Source organism: Haliotis asinina, chromosome 8 (assembly GCF_037392515.1).
Source record: "Haliotis asinina isolate JCU_RB_2024 chromosome 8, JCU_Hal_asi_v2, whole genome shotgun sequence".
Lineage (NCBI taxonomy): Eukaryota > Metazoa > Mollusca > Gastropoda > Lepetellida > Haliotidae > Haliotis > Haliotis asinina.
This window is the reverse complement of record NC_090287.1, coordinates 6,980,514-7,000,446: the sequence shown is the minus strand read 5'-3', so window position 1 is coordinate 7,000,446 and position 19,933 is coordinate 6,980,514. Positions and strand designations below refer to the sequence as shown.

The 19,933-nt window shown below is 40.9% G+C and overlaps 2 protein-coding genes across 2 annotated transcripts; one reads left to right on the top strand and one right to left on the bottom strand.

Moving 5' to 3' along the window:
• Positions 1–1,030: 1,030 nt before the first annotated feature.
• Positions 1,031–3,840, bottom strand: LOC137294370 (serine protease inhibitor Cvsi-2-like). Its single transcript, XM_067825374.1, has 4 exons — positions 3,798–3,840; positions 3,318–3,452; positions 2,558–2,669; positions 1,031–1,040 (listed from the first exon to the last, which is right to left on the bottom strand). Exons 1-4 carry the CDS (start codon positions 3,838–3,840, stop codon positions 1,031–1,033), a joined length of 300 nt encoding a protein of 99 aa, XP_067681475.1.
• A 12,264-nt stretch (positions 3,841–16,104) lies between these two features.
• Positions 16,105–19,611, top strand: LOC137294369 (uncharacterized). Its single transcript, XM_067825373.1, has 4 exons — positions 16,105–16,692; positions 17,449–17,952; positions 18,040–18,420; positions 18,796–19,611. The coding sequence occupies exons 1-4, from the start codon at positions 16,105–16,107 to the stop codon at positions 19,609–19,611; spliced, it is 2,289 nt and encodes a 762-aa protein (XP_067681474.1).
• The last annotated feature ends 322 nt before the right edge of the window (positions 19,612–19,933 follow it).

Below are 19,933 nucleotides of genomic sequence, written 5' to 3'. Positions count from 1 at the left end.
ATGTGGTCGGAGGAAAGGCATGATGAATTGCACGAAGAATTTCGAGTCGAGGGGTCATCTAAAAATATATTTCTAATCGACGCGCAGACTTTCGCAAAGTTTCGGCAGAGGCAGCGATCACGAGGGTGCACATCTAGAATCAGAGGCAGGCTGAATCTTTTGGCATCCATGATCTGATAGATCTCTGAATAAGTGTGGTGTATTATTTCATGTACATGTGCAACCATGCATTCATTAATTAATCCTGACCATATTTTTTTCAATATTTAGTGATTACTTCGTAAACATAATGACTTTTCCTGAACGTGACCAGCGACAGTTTCAAGCAGGTGACATCCGGTGGGGTTGGTGTGTTCACTTCACTGTGCTCTCTATGAAAGGCCTACTGGTTAACTAAAATATTTGTTCTTTATTGCTGCATTAAGGCCAGTCTGTATTCATACGTACACATAACAGTTTTTAACAGCATAGCTATTTCTACTTGGGAACCCTGTGGGGAAAACATTTACGAACAGGTAGCAGCCTGGTGTACAGGAGATAACTCTGTGCATTCTAGTCCAGTGAGAAACTTCCGGTTACTTCACATCCCAATTCCTAGTTCACACAATATCGTGTAAAACAACAACAGGGAGAGTTCATAACGATGTTTGCAGTTAAACGTCTCTTACATCAACATTAAAGAAGTAATTGTTGTATATCCACAGGCCTGCCCCGTTATACATCAACACAACTTCTACATGTCACTCAACTAATAAGTGACCATTATGTTTGGTTATCGACCTAATGTATGATTTGACCCTTCCACCCTCCGATGTGAAGGAAGTGAACAAAGTCATACTGCCATGGCGTGTACAAATCAAAGTAGGTTTAAAACTGGAAATCACATGTTTGACACCATCAAGCAACCTTTCACACAATAGCATCGTCTCTGAATAAAATGACCATACAAAAAGCAGTATTGTTACATGTTTTAATAAATGAAGAAAAAAGACCGACAAAAAACAACTGTATCAAATCTTCATTTAGTCTCCTATTTGCCACTGGAAGAGAAAAACACATTATCAGTATAACGTTTGTGAAAGACATGATTAACTCGTTGCTATATTTTATACCTTTGTTGCATTGATAAAATTTTCACAGTTTAAAACCGCACCCAGCAATATTCCAGCTACACTTCGGATATGTTTACAGAGTACAGAGCTCCAGATAATATTTTTAGGAGTATTTACTCCTATGTCTGTTTATGTATGATTAATTGCATTTTGGGGGGAGTAACCGGCATTTTGTATACTGCCACTAGTTAAAAGTGAGTACTTTTACACAGACCCTCGCATCCTTATTGAGTACTTAACTGTTCTAAATATATAAATGTAAATGCATCTCAATAGACTAAATGTCTTTAGTAATCGTTATATTGCCAAACATTTGGCAGCCATTTCTGAACATTCAACAAGGAAGTCATGTGACTATTCGAGTAAAATCCGGACAGTGGCTACAGCTATGATAGTATATGCAGGCATCGCCTGCCATTAGCTAATGCTGTTGTAGAGTTTGGGTGCCACGACGAATTAGACGCAAGTCAATTTAGTTAACTGAGTAAAGTACGCAAGGTATTATAGACCTATTGGGTTTTAAGTGATTCTGATTTTGTACTCCCAGATTTGTAATTAATTGAGTAAATCTGATTTTTGTTGAGTAAAATACGCAAATACGCGCCTTATGTCGAGCTGTGAGAATAATATCTTTATGTCGTCCCAGTGTGTCTGAAACATGTCAATTTCAATGCAACGTCAGGACTGAACTCTCTTTCCTTCACCTGTTGCACAAATGAGTGAGTGAGTGAGTGAGAGAGTGAGTGAGTTTTACTCCGCTTTTAACAACACTCGGCGAGTCGGCGAGGGACACCAGATATAGGCTTCACTCATTGTACCCATGCGGGTCTTCGGTGTGATCAGAGAAGGCTTTAACAGCTACCTCGCCGCCCCACTGCACAAATGACACCTGTACGACACTCTTAAACACTGCCGGAAGAATGGACTTATATATACATAATTTACGAGCAAGTGTGCCATACGACGTATACAAAGCGAGGGTGAAATTTTGTAGTGCCCGAGCGAGAGGGAGGGCCATACAAAACGTGGCATGTGTTTCGTATGATTCATATGGCACACTTGTTCAAGTGTATTATTATTATTATTTATTATCTATAATATTCATGTGCATTTGCATAGTTAAACACTTTAAACAAGGGTGGCGACCCTCTTCATAGACGCTACGCTCAACTGTGCGCGCGCTCGCGTGCGTGTGTATATATATGTATGTATTTGTATGTTTTTTCTTTTTTATGTGCGTGTGCGTGTGCGTGCGTGCGTGCGTGTGTGTGTGTGTGAGAGAGAATTATACTATGGTATTGGTTATGTTTGACTATACGGGTTATATATGAATTTATCAAACACACTGACAGTGTCCACCTTCGTCATCACGCCTGATATTTAGAGCTATGTTCAACTCATTAACACAATCATTCCTCAAAAGTAGTACAGTCTCGGTTACTTACATGCCAGGAATAAAACCACGTCCACAGAGGCAGTGGCCGTCGTAGCAATGGCGGCTCTCACGCTGGTCTCTACACAAACAGCTGCTGCAGTCAGTGCGGGCGGTGCATGTTGCTGAAATATAAACACCCCTCTTACCTTGAGCAATGTGTACAGCTACAGGAGAAAGGGTGTAAACCGCATATCTCATTTTGTCGAAATGTCTCTGGGGCATCGGCGCGTCACTTTTATTCGTGCGCGTAACAATTTTTTATTGCCATTTAAACAGAATACTTTTGATTTGTCCGCGTCCCGATCATCCATTAGTCGACTATAAGAATGAACGTCTATAAGACCGAGTGTGAATGAATCAACAATTCATTAACGCCTGCTAAACTTCCCAAGCTGTATTTCTGAGAGAAAAAAAAAATAAAAATGTGTTCCTCCCTTGTCACTTTTTTTTCTATCAAAATTTAAAAATATAGTCCTACAGCCCTCGACACTTTTCCCCCAGATATATCCGACAAACTGCTCTATTATTGGAATACAAGGCAACGTTAAACAACTGCCATACTAATTCTGACCTTACGCCCTTACTACTCGTTCAGGACTTACGGGTAAGTGTATGTGTGTACTCCTAACTCTAAGTGACTGGCACTTTAGGCACTTATAGTTAGGAGAACTGTCTGATAGCATATATCTGTACTAATGCTGTCAATGTAAAAGCCCTGACAAAATAACCTGAATCATGAATATGGGTTCATTGACAAATAATGTTCATACCTTGTGCGCAGGTTCCAGCGGTGGGAGAAGTCAGACAAGTACATTCTCCGTGGGAGCAGCCAAGCTTTGTGGCACTGTCACATGTCACATGGTCACAGTCTTTTTCATCCCTGCACACCTCACTGCTGATCAAAACTGAAACGAATATCGACAGATACTGAAAATGTTTCATTTCTTTCCGCAAATGCTCTTTCTGGTTTTGTTTGCCTGGGACTCTGTCACAGTCTGAGGTTTATTTAGAACAACATAGCCTCACTTACTTTCATGTGCTATTTGTTGCATAGATGATAGGATCTGTTCTGTTTAGAAGTCCAATTATTCATTCACATGGATTCGTTCTCATAATGACAAACAAGTGATTGATACTGTGAGTAAGAGACGCGTCCCCCAGCAAATGAGCAATACTTTGAGGAGCAAGCACAGTCGGGGGGTCATAGAATAGAAGTAACTGGAACTGTACAGACGAAGTACTGAACTCACCAACAGCAGCACAGGACACGGCGAGGAAGAGGATCAGCTTCATGGTCTCTAGAGTTGATGTATGTTCTGAAGAATGTATATTTTTTTGTCTTATATATCTTCCTTTATTATCTTATCAATATCTACCCTGTTTGTGATTCTTGACCTTATGGTCATTCCGAATCAATCTGTATTTGGAGGTCAAGAGGTCAGTCTTGTTGAGACAGAGGTGAGGACAAACGAAGTGAACTTGTCCTGATTACTGTACTTGTGTATTTTCGGAGCCACCCAGATCTTGTTCGCTTCCGTTAATGTCGAACAACTGGCGCAAACAGACCAACATCAATCTGAGTTTGACAAATATTGAATCACTAAGAAACGTTTGAAAGTTGTGTTATGCACTGCTTTCTTAACCGTTTAACTCGCCTCATTATTTGACATGTATTCATGGAATGGCGACAGATTTCAGACAAATGAAGCTCTAATTCATATTCTGAACCTTTGCGTCGGTGGAGGTAGGGATCCTGGTGGAGGTAGGGATCCACCACTTTGGACCTGACTTCACAGTATTTGATATTGCACAAATATGATTTTTGTAAATGATCCTGTTTTTGGTATTGGTACAACTACCTCTATGACTTTTAGTCTGTATTTGTATATTTGTATTTCTGCCAGTATATATATTTATATACATATTTTTTATTATTCCACTTTTTTTCTGTACATCACATCATACATCATATCTCATACATAGACACATTACACATCACTGATTACAACTGACTCAAACAATGTATATGACGAGTTGATGTGGCATGAAACATGAACGTTAGATCATTCATAAGCCTAAAAAAGTGAAATGTTTCTCGGGCATGGGCGCATTACTCTTACTTGTGCGCGTAACAATTTTATTGCCATTTTAAAAAAGAATAATTTTGACTTGGCTGCGTTCCGATCATCCATCTGTCGACTATACGAATGAGTGTCTATAGGAACGGGTGTGGTTGAATCTACAATTCATTAACGCCTGCTAAACTTTCCAAACTGTATTTCTGAGCGAAGATAAAATTGAAATGTGTTCCTCCCCCGATACTTTTTTATCAAAAATTAAAAATAAAAGTCCTACCGCCTTTGTCACTTCTGAAAAAATGTGCCCGAGAAACATTTAATATTTTTATGCAGCCTAAGCGGTGTCAAACAAATAATCGGTGATAAAACGAAACAAAACTTAGTAAACTTATTGTAATCACAAGTTGAATATACTGTTGCTCTAGTAATATTATAGTAGTTTGTCAACTGTTGCTGGATAATTTCAAGACTCAACTGTCTTTGTTTGAAAAATGATTAAAAAATAAGATCTTTTGTCACCAGAATTAGATCATTTAAAGAGACATTGTTTTTACCAGGAAGTCCCAAAATAACATTAGCTTTCGCGACATCGTTTACTCAATGTTGAATTTCAGTCCAGAAAGAGCTGACGTCTTTACAATTCCAGAATAAGTTACTGATATCACAGTCTAATTCTTTACCTTTAGTACTCACTGGGGACTGTTTATATTCAATCTTGAAAATATATTTTTCAACAGGAAAGACTCTATTTATTACTCTGTATTGGAGTCACCGTTAATGAGTACTACTTGTACATCTAAATGGTATTTCGTCAATATTTCTCCAGTTTAAGGCCTCGGGACCATCAGTAATATCTTTGTATCATTTAAAGTTTGCTGAAGTCGCAGTAAACTTAGAGTTAAATACATGTAATACATTATTAAAATGTTATAAAATTGAACCCTTTCCACCCGCTTTAACTTTACAGATATTATTAGGGAAAATCAACTGACTTAATGGCAAAGCACATTCTCCAACATGTTTGTTCAAATAAACCTTCAAAGCATTTCTAGGTCTATAAAATATAAGTGGGTAGCATTTAGTTTTGTATGTATTCCTCAACTCCAAAAAGATACAAATTTGCCTTGAGAGCTGACAAAGTCATTAATATATTTTATTCCCGCTTCAAGCCAATTCCTTAAGAATATTGACTAATCCATTTTTACCTTGTCGTACATAATCGGTAATATATACTGAATCCATTAAAACTTTTCCTGGGTATGACATTTGATTCATAGAGAAAAGTAACATAACTATTTTGTAAATTCCAAAGTCTTTTAACCCAGTAACGTTTTGGAGCGTATAAAAAATGTATCATACTTGGAACTTTAATACCACCGACTGGAATATTGCAAATAATTCTTTCCTTTTAACTTTGTCTGGTTTATCATTCCATATGAATTAGTATCGTTGCATAAAATGATTACGCTTTGGTATCAACAGGGATTGTAATTAGTATAAATAATAGAAATAGCATTTCGTCCCAGACGGGTTCCACTCTACCATGGTCTCATTAAGTTATCTATCTCTTTAAATTTCACTTCTTAATTATCTTTTTTTCCCTAAAGCTACATCAAAGTGAATACCTAGCAGTTTAAAGGATTCCGCCCAAATATCTTTGCAATTTTTTTGCATATTTTCATTCTATTACGGACCCGTGAAGGTCACGGGGTTGAATATGCCTTCAGCAACCCATGCTTGCCATAAAAGGCCACTATGCTTGTCGTAAGAGGCGACTAACGGGATAGGGTGGTCAGGCTCGCTGACTTGGTTGGCACATGTCATCGGTTCCCAATTGCGCAGATCAATGCTCATGTTGTTGTTCACTGGATTGTCTGGTCCAGACTCGGTTATTTACAGACCGCCGCCATATAGCTGGAATATTGCTGAGTGCGGTGTAAAACTAAACTCACTCACTCATTCTATTACGCTTTTCTAATCCAATCAGCTTTGTCTCATTGATATTTACTTTCAGTCCCGAGAACCAGCGAAAAATGGTGAGAATATTCGTAACTGCATATAAACATGTTTCGTGTTCCATCTAAGTTCAAAATGTATCGTCAGCAAATTGTGCCAGCTAATGTTCAATACTGCCTATTTTAACCATTTGATTGGAGTATTATTTTTAACCAATCGCGTTAACATGTCAGTACATAAAATAAATATGTTCGGAGAAATGGGATCCAGTTGCCTGTAATCCCGACCTACTCTAAAGAATGAACTGGCAGAACCACTGACCAAAGCACAGGATTCTGAATTTTGATAAGTTGAATCCATTTCCGAAAAGTAGCGCCGAAGTTAAAATATAGAACTTCCTGAATAAAGTTCCAGTATACGGAGTCAAACGCCTTTTGAAAATCTATCACTAGACCTCTTTTAACGTATCTAAATAATCTATTACATCTTACACGTGTCCTGAAACTTCCCCAGTAAATCTCCCTGGGATATAGCCTTTCTGTTCTTCATGTGTAAATCCTGTAAGTAATTGTTTAACGCGTAGTGCTATAGCTGCAGATGCAAGTTTATAAAAAAAACATTTAAAAGGGATAGCGGTCGCTATTGTTTAGTACTAACCATTTAGGCTTATTTTCTTTTGGTAGACCTGCTGTAATACCTTGGCATTAACTGAGTCATTTCTGTAACCATATTTAATAGACGGTATTTATGGAAGTTGTGCCAAAAGAATTTGAAAACCTCATCAGTATCCGTCGGGTCCGAGTCTTTTCAGATCTTTTCCATACTCGTCAAAGCATTTGGTAGTTCTTCATATACACTGAACAAAAATGAAAACTAGACACTCAGTATTCTGGGGACCATAATTGTAATACTTACTTTAAGACAATTATGCTAGTTGTATGCTGTGCACAGAACACCTGGACATCAACAGAAAACAGAAACACGTCTCCCCGTTTGTCCTTAACGTTGATAACATTTATGATATCGGACTCCCTCCAAAATGAAGTTCACAGAATGGAGAACAATGGAACTGAGTTGTTCAGTAACGATTGTGTCCACCTCTGATGTCTCGTACAGCCACACAACATCTCCTCGTGGATCTCAGAACGCTAGTGAACGCTGCCTGAGGAAGACGTCACCATTGCTCAACAAGGACACGTTGAAGATATGTGGTGGATTTACTTGTTTACGAGCACGTCGACCCAGTTCGTCCCACATGTGTTCAATCGGCTCGAGGTCAATCCAGGATTTGAACACCGGCATTTCTTAGAAACTTGTGTGTAAGAACTGCTGTATTGTCTTGTGTTGTCTTGCTGGAACGTTAGTACAGAGACGTGTCTCTGCATGAACGAAAGCAGCACAGGTTGCAAAATCTGATCCTTATATTGGACAGCAGTTACGTTCTCATTGAACAACAACAAGAAGAGAACGTCCGTGTGCGCAAAGAGATCCCCAAACTATGACTCTGTTGCCACCGAATCGGTCAACTTCACGGACGCCGACTTGAGCGTGACGTTCACTTCGTCTGCGGTACACACGGTCCCTGCCGTCGGCAAATCTTAATTTTGGAATCGAGATTCGTCACTGAAGACATCGAATTCCACTGCCTTTGAGTAAACCTAATATGTCTTGTTGCCCACGCAAGTCGGTTGCGGCGATGAGGAGGCATTTAGATTGGTCCGTTATGGGCACGCAATCGATTTCTGACAGTTTGTGGGGTTATCCTTCCACGAAACATCTCTACTTGTGGAAGTTGCAGTGACAAATCTGTGCTTATTCAGTTCAGGCAAACATTTACCACTTGACCTGATGATTTTGTGTTTGCACGTGCACAGTTTTTCATTTTTCTAGGCTACAAAGTCAACGAACGCACGTGACTTTACAATTTCATGAAATTAAAGGATTCACGATGCTTACTTTTACTACAGATACTGTTTGAAATAGTCCAATGAATAGAAACAAAACAAATCAAAGTTACCTGTGTCAAGGTTTCATTTTTGCTCAGTATATTATCTCTCCTTCTATATTTTCTACCTCTTCATTACTAAGTTTCTTTCCAGAATTTGGGAATAGTATATACTACCGACAGAAAATATGGGAACCTAGAAATTGAATGTAGATGACTTTGACTGTGACAGGGTCCGTTATCGTGGCGTATCTCCTAAACGCAACATCCAATGACAATGGAATTTCGCATAATGCATGCCCAGCACGTGCTACACGTGCAGACAGAAGTTAACTCCTGTAAATGTACTGGAGAAGTCGCAATCACTAATGCAATAGAGATTGACACTTACTGACAGAAATGCCTCCGAGGCAGTATCTCGGTGAAGCAACAAATTGTGGGGATGATAGAGGGGGAGGGACATCATTATGTGAAGTTGCCCGGCAGATGGGTAAATCAAAAAGTGTAATTTCACGCCTATGGGATAAGTACCGTCAAACGGGTGGGGTTGCAACGAGACCTGGGCGTGGTAGACCAAAATCAACGACACCACGACAGGATCGTCTCATTACGTTAATTGCTCTACGCGATAGGTTTAAATCGGCACCTGCCATCAATAGAGAATTCCGCACATTCACTGGAAGACGCGTTTCAACCTCAACCGTTAAAAACCGACTCTATCAAGCTCGTCTGAAAGCAAGACGGCCGTTTAAGGGTGTCACCCTTTCAGCTCACCATAAGCGCCAAAGATTGACATGGGCTAGGCAGCATCAGGGACGGGCTATGCGCCACTGGCGTTACACCATGTTCTCTGATGAGTCAAGGTTTTGCCTACGAATCACAGATGGCAGAAAAAGTTGTTGGCGTCGGAGCGGGGAGCGATATGCCAGAGCAGAAATTCTTGACCATGATCGATATGGAGGTGGTAGTGTCATGGTTTGGGGTGGGATTACACATGACAGACGATCAGATTTGGTCATCATTAACGGAGCCATGACTGGTCAGCGATACGTTGACCAAATATTGCGTCTTGTTGTGGCTTCATTGGCTAGAGTTATCGGCCGAAATTTTGTATTCCAAGATGATAATGCCAGACCACATCGGGCCCGAATTGTCTCCGCTTATCTCCGACAAGAAGGTATCCAGACATTGGACTGGCCCTCTAAGTCCCCAGACCTGTCCCCAATTGAACATCTCTGGGACGTTCTTGGTCGAAGGGTGTACGCCAGGGACCCAGGACCCGCCAACCTGGCCCAGCTTGGTGCAGCTCTCCAAGAGGAATGGCGGGCAATACCACGGGCAACCATCCGGAAATTGATTAACAGCATGCCATCAAGGTGCCGTGAATGTGTTGCCCAACATGGTGGACACACCAGATATTGAACTTGACGCCTAAATTTGATTTAGTGGATATTTAAAGCAGTTTCAAATTCACTATTATTTCATTAGTTCCCTTATTTCTTGTCGGTAGTATGTATCTGAGACAAGTCAAAGACAAGGGTTCCAGATCCAGGAGTACATGTATTCAGCTTCTCAAAGATGATAATAACATACTAACAGAAAAATCTGATATTGCAAACAAGTTGGCTGAAATTTTGGCTAAATATTGCTCCTCCTCAAATTACCATCCAAAATATTGCCTTATCAATCATAACAAGAAAAGAAAAAAGTAAATTTTAAATCTGATAATGGTGAATTTCAGGAGATAATGGAGGTATTTTCATTACATGAACGTCACACTGCTTTATCGCGAGCTCTTACATCACTTGCCTGAATCTTGTCTCGAAACCTTACTTCACATTTTTGACCATACATGTACTTGGATAACTGAACATTTTCCCTCTTCATGGCGAAACGCCACAGTTGTTCCTATTGCAAAGCCTGGCAGGGATCATGCAGATCCAATCAATTATCGACCTGTTTCTTAACTATCTGTGTTTGTAAATCCATGGAGCGAATGGTAAATAACTACTTAATTTGTTTTTTAGAAACCAACAATCTAATCACTGATATACAGTGTGGTTTCCGTAAATACCGAAGCACGACTGACCACTTGGTTCGTTTTGAATCATTTGTTAAAGATTCTTTATAAAAAATCCCCAAAACAACATGCTGTATCAGTATTTTTTTATCTTGAAAAAAGCTTATGATACCATTTGGCAAAGATGACAAGTCCTACATCAGCGACTCTTCATCCTTTGTCAACCAGCTGAAACAATCCAACCTCACAGGCACCATGGTCAGCTACGACGTCGTGGACCTCTTTACCAACATCCCACTAGAAGAAGCCCTGGACATCCTTCGCAGCAAGTCAGCCAACAGGACAGATGACTTGGACACTCACCTCACCATAGACAGCATCATCAACCTCGTCCGCAGCTGCTTTGACACCTCCTACTTCACATTTAATGGTAAGATATACAAGCAGATCCACGGTCTCCCCATGGGCTCACCTCTTTCTCCTCTCATTACAGAAATCTTCATGACATCCTTCGAGGAAGCAGCCGTCTCCACAAACCGTTCCACCATCTCTGTTGGTCGACGACACCTTCACCACCATCGCCAGTGACAACGACCCCAGCGAGTTCCTCTACCACCTCAACGACCAACATCCAAGAATCAAGTTCACCATGGAGACTGAGACCAACCAACACCTGTCATTCCTTGATGTATCCCTCCACACCACAGACGATGGACTTAGAATCTCAGTATACCGCAAGCCGACGCACACCGACCAGTACATCCACTACAACTCCTGCCATCATCCTCAGATCAAGCAAGCTATCATCGCCACCCTTACCAGACGTGCCAAAGCCCTCTGCCATCCTGATGCCCTAAACAATGAACTGGACCACCTCAGAAAGACATTCACCACACTCAACGGTTACCCTCCCCAACTCGTCACAGCCACCATCAACAAGACCCTCAAGGACAGAGAACCCCGCCTCAAGCCTTCTCCATCACCCATCAGAGTAACCATACCCTACCTTGTCCCCATCAGTCATCAGATATCACGCCTCATCAAGACCAAAACCAGCATCGATGTCACCTTCTCCAGTGGCAAGACCATCAAGACCTACCTAAAAGCCAACGGTAAAGGACCCAGCTGTGAACACCCTAACCCGAGAGGATGCATCTACCAGATGCCTTGCAACTGTGGCGACCTATACATTGGAGAAACGCTGAGACCAATCAACACCAGAGTGAAGGAACACCAGACCTCCGTCAGCAAACTCGGCCAGAAATCGGCCATCTCTGAACACATTCATTCTCAAGAACCCTGGACATTCAATTCGATGGGAGGACACTAGGATACTATCTACCAACAACAACTGGCGCCAAAGGAAACCACAAGAGGCCATCGAGATCCGGAGACAGAAACCAGCAATCAACCGTGACCAAGGAGTGTACCTACCAAGTGTCTGGGACTTATAGATAAATTAATCTCATCTAATTGTGTACATTCTATCTATGTAATTCATGTATAGCCAATCTACTTGTGTTTGTACATCATCAACCCTCATGTAATCATGTACTTCATCCTTAATCCCGCAATCATGTGTTATGTAAACATCACCCAATCATGCGTAATGTATCACCATTGGCTTCCATCCTTATCCCCAATCATGTACATAGTCCTTATCCCCTATCTGTGTTATGTAAACATTTCCTATCATCTGCAATGTATTACCATTGGCTTCCATCATTGTTATCATAACTGTCGGCTTCCTATCAGTGCTTGTTTATACTGGCTTCCAGCTTTCGTTAATTCATTCCACTTGTTACTTTGTTATTGTTTTACCTGTACATATAAATATAGCTCTGCACCCCATTCTCAATCACCTGATCAAGGAGTAAACATTAACTCCGAAACGTTGTGTTCCCATATGAAGAAGTTGATATCCATAAAAATCTTCATTCTTATGTATTTCACTTCTAAATGCCCTTCAAAGACTCAATTTATATATCATTCACCCAGCAGAAAATGGCTATAACCTTGTAGCGCCTAACACGCAGCTTGGGTTATCTAGGGTAATAATATGCTTGCTTTGACTGTTAGCGCTATGAGCATTCACCTCGCGAGTGGAGTTTATATAAATGCACATATTATTATTATTATTATTATTATATCTATCTTTTTAATCGGCAGACAGATATAAGTCCGAAGAGGATCAGCATTGTCAGACTACGTTGATCAAGACCAATGTGCACCACAGGGCAGTATTTTGTCCGTGACTTTATTTAGCATTAAAATCAATAGTTTTTCAAAGGTTTTAAGTGATTCAGTTGATGGATCACTATTTTGGATGATTGTGATGTTTCTTATAGAGGTAGAAATATGTATACAATACAGAGGCAAGTTGTCTCAGTAAAACTGAAAAACGGTACCTTGAAAACGGGTTTTAAATTTATGCAGAAAGTACAAACAGCAAAAAGACTTATTTTAAACGGCACCGCATCAAAGTAGTAAAGAATGCCAAGTACCTGGGTCTTATTTTCGACTTACGTTTAACTTTTCCGCCACATATAAAATCACTTCAAGATAAATGCCTGAAGTCACTTGATTTGTTAAAAGTCGTTTCAAATTATAAGTAGGGAGGGGACAAAACAACCGGAATACACCTAAACAGATCTCTCATGCGTTAGAAACTTGATTACGGCTCCATCGTATATGATGGAGCCTGCAAAATCAATCTCAAAATGCTTGATTCTATCCGCCACAAAGGTCTAAGACTTTGTCTTAGGTCTTTTAGAACTTTTCCTATCGACAGTCTCCGTGTCGAGGCTGATGGGCCAATTTCGGCTAGCATTCTTATAATCGCCAGCAGTTGAACGAGTAGTGTAAATCCACCTAGGGTCCATGCAGGTAGCAAAGGTACTGTAAATTCCGATGGTTCCTAGTTCAGTGATCTACCTTCCGTTGTTGGCGATATATAGCCTGATTGTACATTGTATTGTTCAAATGGTACTATTAGTTTTAACTTTCAACGCTAGGACCCGTAAAGGTCCCGGGGTAGAATAGGCCTTCAGCAACCCATGCTTGCCATAAAAGGTGACTATGCTTGTCGTAAGAGGCGACTAACGGGATCGGGTGGTCAGACTAGCTGACGTGGTTGACACATGTCATCGGTTCCCCATTGCGCAGATCGATGCTCATGTTGTTGATCACTGGATTGTCTGGTCCAGACTCGATTATTTACAGACCGTCTCCATATAGCTGGAATATTGCTAAGTGCGACGTAAAACTAAACTCACCCATCTCACCATTTCAACGCTAGTATTAATTCTAAATGCGATATTCTAGTTGTTTTACTGTCCTTTGACAAATTTATATAATATCAAAATGCTCCATTTCAGTGTCAAATTTGTTACCTCCACGATATGGATGAAATATTGACGATGTGACGTTAAATATTGACTCTCACTCACTTACTCATATTCTGAATATATCTTCACACTAATTTGATTCACTCAAACCCTATCTTGCGTATATCACGTGACTGGCATTTCAATCAATTAACACACCCATCCCGGACACACGAACTCTCTGAACGTGTCACCTGTATAAATCGACTAAGATCGTGAGTACAGCAACCTGATAATACACATAGTTTCACATGGCATACAAACAATCGTGACGACATTATCTCTCCTCGCCTATTTCTGCAAAATGATAACTTTGCTGGTTTTGTACTTTACGTCAACGTTTGTTCTCAAAGATGGGTCAGCATGAGCTTTACTCTTGGTTTTGTCGTAGGCATTGTGTGCATTCTCTGGTCCTTTAGATTCTTCGTGTATGTGTGTACAGGGAGATGGGATTAGAGAGGGTTTGTTTTCTTTTAACCCATTTTATTCTATTGGAAGGGGTTGGGTACAAGTTACACACCTTAGAACACGTTGCCCTTTGTATTTACATATTATTGATATTGTTTAATTCATTATACAGATGGAAAGACAAGAGCAGAAAGATGGAAAAACAGTGGAATAATTGCAATATGAAAACCTTTTTAATTGACAAATATGTATTTGAAAAATTGTATAACTTTTTCATTTAGCGATAATCAGATCTCCATAACCATTTAATGGTAAATCACGGTTTATATTCACTGTGGTAACACTGAGTAAATTAGTCATCATGGCAGTTCTCTGTACAGTATATAACTGACACTCAATGAGGTATTGATAAGAATTTTCACAAACATTTCCACAAGAATAACTTGGTTATCCTCTTAATAGATCATAATTCAATTTACTACACGTGTAACGTAGTTTTGTAAGGATCAGCTCAGTCCGAAATCCAAGTATTAAAGAGCAGTCTTATATCAATAATACATTCCAAAGAAATCAGTGAAGTGACAAGAGACGGTTCGTATTACAGCGTCTGGGTATATGGGAGCATTTTGTTTCACTTAATTACCACCGCATGTAATTGCCAGCACACAGGAAGGAACTAGGTATAACCCAGACCTCTGGAAGTAGCGGTGGCTGAGCGGGATAGGCGGCTAACTTAGTGTGCTGGGCATTAGGTGCTTGAATCTGAGGGTGCGGGTCGAATCCAGGATGAGACGCAACTCAAAAAGTACTAAAATTTTCACTTTACTATGGAATGTAATCGAAAATATAACATCTGTCAGACTAGATTGTTTACAAATCACGTTTGTTATTATGGAAATTTGAAATAAAAGCGACAAAACTCTTTCCACATTCACAAGAATTCTACTAAAAGCGGAGTTGATGCTACATTTGTGACGATATCATAAATTTGTTTCAGAAACTACGATGCTGTTTGTAAAGAAATCGATTGTGGACCAGACAATTCAGTGCGATACGATGACAGGGCATGTGTTTATGAATTAATAGTGATGATAACAGGTGTTCGCCAGGTGAAGAAGCAAGGCATTGCCCAGGAACGCTGTAACATACAATAAAAAAGAAGTTGTCATCCATAATATTTGCCTTTCACTTGATCAAAGAACAGCCGAACAAGAGTGGTATGACACACTTTGAAATCTTGGTAACAGAGCCTGCTCAATTGTATCTCAAAAGTTGTGAATTGCAAACACCAAAGGCTGAGGGTATTGAAGGTGATGTGAAATGGTGTTTAACGTCGCTCATGACAACGTACATCCGTGTGTATGTGTGGCTGCTTGTACTCGCCCAGACTTAAGCTTGTTTTATAGTGTTAGCTCACCGAGATAGCATGCCAAATTTGAGCATGAATACCCCAGTCAGTCATTTTACTAACCCCTTGCCGACCAGTCCTTGTTTTACCCATTAATGCCGAGCACCAGGCACGTAACAACAGATACCATCTTTCAGCGTAATTGGTATGATGCGGCCGAGGATCGAACACGCAACCTCCCGCTCTCCGACCGGATGCTCTAACCACTACATCACGGAGGCGTTGGAGCTGTTGGGATGTTGCTTGACATGAAAGGAAAGGTGACTGTTGGAATACTGCTTGACATGAAAGGAAAGGTGACTGTTGGGAAGTTGCTTGACATGAAAGGAAAGGTGACTGTTGGAATACTGCTGGACATGAAAGGAAAGGTGACTGTTGGAATGTTGCTTGACATGAAAGGAAAGGTGACTGTTGGGATGTTGCGTGACATGAAAGGAAAGGTGACTGTTGGGAAGTTGCAAGACATGAAAGGAAAGGTGACTCTTGGAATACTACTGGACATGAAAGGAAAGGTGACTGTTGGGATGTTGCTTGACATGAAAGGAAAGGTGACTGTTGGGAAGTTGCTTGACATGAAAGGAAAGGTGACTGTTGGAATGTTGCTTAACATGAAAGGAAAGGTGACTGTTGGGATGTTGCGTGACATGAAAGGAAAGGTGACTGTTGGGAAGTTACTTGACATGAAAGGAAAGGTGACTGTTGGAATACTGCTGGACATGAAAGGAAAGGTGACTGTTGGAATGTTGCTTGACATGAAAGGAAAGGGGACTGTTGGGATGTTGCTTGACATGAAAGGAAAGGTGACTGTTGGGAAGTTGCTTGACATGAAAGGAAAGGTGACTGTTGGAATACTGCTTGACATGAAAGGAAAGGTGACTGTTGGATTACTACTGGACATGAAAGGAAAGGTGACTGTTGGAATACTGCTTGACATGAAAGGAAAGGTGACTGTTGGAATACTGCTTGACATGAAAGGAAAGGTGACTGTTGGAATACTGCTGGACATGAAAGGAAAGGTGACTGTTGGAATACTGCTGGACATGAAAGGAAAGGTGACTGTTGGAATACTACTGGACATGAAAGGAAAGGTGACTGTTGGAATGTTGCTTGACATGAAAGGAAAGGTGACTGTTGGAATACTGCTGGACATGAAAGGAAAGGTGACTGTTGGAATGTTGCTTGACATGAATGGAAAGGTGACTGTTGGAATACTGCTGGACATGAAAGGAAAGGTGACTGTTGGAAAGTTGCTTGACATGAAAGGAAAGGTGACTGTTGGAATACTGCTTAGCATGAAAGGAAAGGTGACTGTTGGGATGTTGCTTGACATGAAAGGGAAGGTGACTGTTGGAATACTGCTGGACATGAAAGGAAAGGTGACTGTTGGAATTTTGCTTGACATGAAAGGAAAGGTGACTGTTGGAATGATGCTTGACATGAAAGGAAAGATGATTGTTGGAATACTGCTGGACATGAAAGGAAAGGTGACTGTTGGAATTTTGCTTGACATGAAAGGAAATGTGACTGTTGGGATGTTGCGTGACATGAAAGTAAAGGTGACTGTTGGGAAGTTGCTTGACATGAAAGGAAAGGTGACTGTTGGAATACTGCTGGACATGAAAGGAAAGGTGACTGTTGGAATGTTGCTTGACATGAAAGGAAAGGTGACTGTTGGAATACTGCTGGACATGAAAGGAAAGGTGACTGTTGGAATGTTGCTTGACATGAAAGGAAAGGTGACTGTTGGAATACTGCTGGACATGAATGGAAAGGTGACTGTTGGAATGTTGCGTGACATGAAAGGAAAAGTGACTGTTGAGAAGTTGCTTGACATGAAAGGAAAGGTGACTGTTGGGAAGTTGCTTGGCATGAAAGAAAAGGTGACTGTTGGAATGTTGCTTGACATGAAAGGAAAGGTGACTGTTGGAACACTACTGGACATGAAAGGAAAGGTGACTGTTGGAATGTTGCTTGACATGAAAGGAAAGGTGACTGTTGGAATACTGCTGGACATGAAAGGAAAGGTGACTGTTGGAATGTTGCGTGACATGAAAGGAAAAGTGACTGTTGGGAAGTTGCTTGACATGAAAGGAAAGGTGACTGTAGGGAAGTTGCTTGACATGAAAGGAAAGGTGACTGTAGGGATGTTGCTTGACATGAAAGGAAAGGTGACTGTTGGGAAGTTGTTTGACATGAAAGGAAAGGTGACTGTAGGGATGTTGCTTGACATGAAAGGAAAGGTGACTGTTGGAAAGTTGCTTGACATGAAAGGAAAGGTGACTGTTGGGAAGTTGCTTGACATGAAAGGAAAGGTGACTGTAGGGATGTTGCTTGACATGAAAGGAAAGGTGACTGTCGGGAAGTTGTTTGACATGAAAGGAAAGGTGACTGTAGGGATGTTGCTTGACATGAAAGGAAAGGTGACTGTTGGGAAGTTGCTTGACATGAAAGGAAAGGTGACTGTAGGGATGTTGCTTGACATGAAAGGAAAGGTGACTGTTGGGAAGTTGTTTGACATGAAAGGAAAGGTGACTGTAGGGATGTTGCTTGACATGAAAGGAAAGGTGAGTGTTGGGAAGTTGCTTGGTGTGAAAGGAAAGGTGGCTGTAGGGATGTTGCTTGACATGAAAGGAAAGGTGACTGTTGGGATGTTGCTTGACATGAAAGGAAAGGTGACTGTTGGAATGTTGCTTGACATGAAAGGAAAGGTGACTGTTGGAATACTGCTGGACATGAAAGGAAAGGTGACTGTTGGAATGTTGCTTGACATGAAAGGAAAGGTGACTGTTGGAATACTGCTGGACATGAATGGAAAGGTGACTGTTGGAATGTTGCGTGACATGAAAGGAAAAGTGACTGTTGGGAAGTTGCTTGACATGAAAGGAAAGGTGACTGTAGGGATGTTGCTTGACATGAAAGGAAAGGTGACTGTTAGATTGCTACTGGACATGAAAGGAAAGGTGACTGTTGGGAAGTTGCTTGACATGAAAGAAAAGGTGACTGTTGGAATGTTGCTTGACATGAAAGGAAAGGTGACTGTTGGGAAGTTGCTTGACATGAAAGAAAAGGTGACTGTTGGAATGTTGCTTGACATGAAAGGAAAGGTGACTGTTGGGAAGTTGCTTGGCATTGAAGGAAAGGTGACTGTAGGGATGTTGCTTGACATGAAAGGAAAGGTGACTGTTGGGAAGTTGCTTGACATGAAAGGAAAGGTGACTGTTGGATTACTACTGGACATGAAAGGAAAGGTGACTGTTGGGAAGTTGCTTGACATGAAAGGAAAGGTGACTGTATGGATGTTGCTTGACATGAAAGGAAAGGTGAGTGTCGGGAAGTTGCTTGACATGAAAGGAAAGGTGACTGTAGGGATGTTGCTTGACATAAAAGGAAAGGTGACTGTTGGGAAGTTGCTTGACATGAAAGGAAAGGTGACTGTTGGGAAGTTGTTTGACATGAAAGGAAAGGTGACTGTTGGGATGTTACTTGACATGAAAGGAAAGGTGGCTGTTGGAAAGTTGCTTGACATGAAAGGAAAGGTGACTGTAGGGATGTTGCTTGACATGAAAGGAAAGGTGACTGTTGGGAAGTTGCTTGACATGAAAGGAAAGGTGACTGTAGGGATGTTGCTTGGTATGAAAGGAAAGGTGACTGTAGGGATGTTGCTTGACATGAAAGGAAAGGTGACTGTTGGGAAGTTGCTTGACATGAAAGGAAAGGTGACTGTAGGGATGTTGGTTGACATGAAAGGAAAGGTGACTGTAGGAATGTTGCTTGACATGAAAGGAAAGGTGACTGTTGGGAAGTTGCGTGGCATGAAAGGAAAGGTGACTCTAGGGATGTTGCTTGACATGAAAGGAAGGTGACTGTTGGGAAGTTGCTTGAGATGAAAGGAAAGGTGACTGTTGGGAAGTTGCTTGGCATGAAAGGAAAGGTGACTGTTGGAAAACTGCTGGACATGAAAGGAAAGGTGACTGTTGGAATACTGCTTGACATGAAAGGAAAGGTGACTGTTGGATTGCTACTGGACATGAAAGGAAAGGTGACTGTTGGGAAGTTGCTTGACATGAGAGAAAAGGTGACTGTTGGAATGTTGCTTGACATGAAAGAAAGGTGACTGTTGGGAAGTTGCTTGACATGAAAGGAAAGGTGACTGTTGGAATGTTGCTTGACATGAAAGGAAAGGTG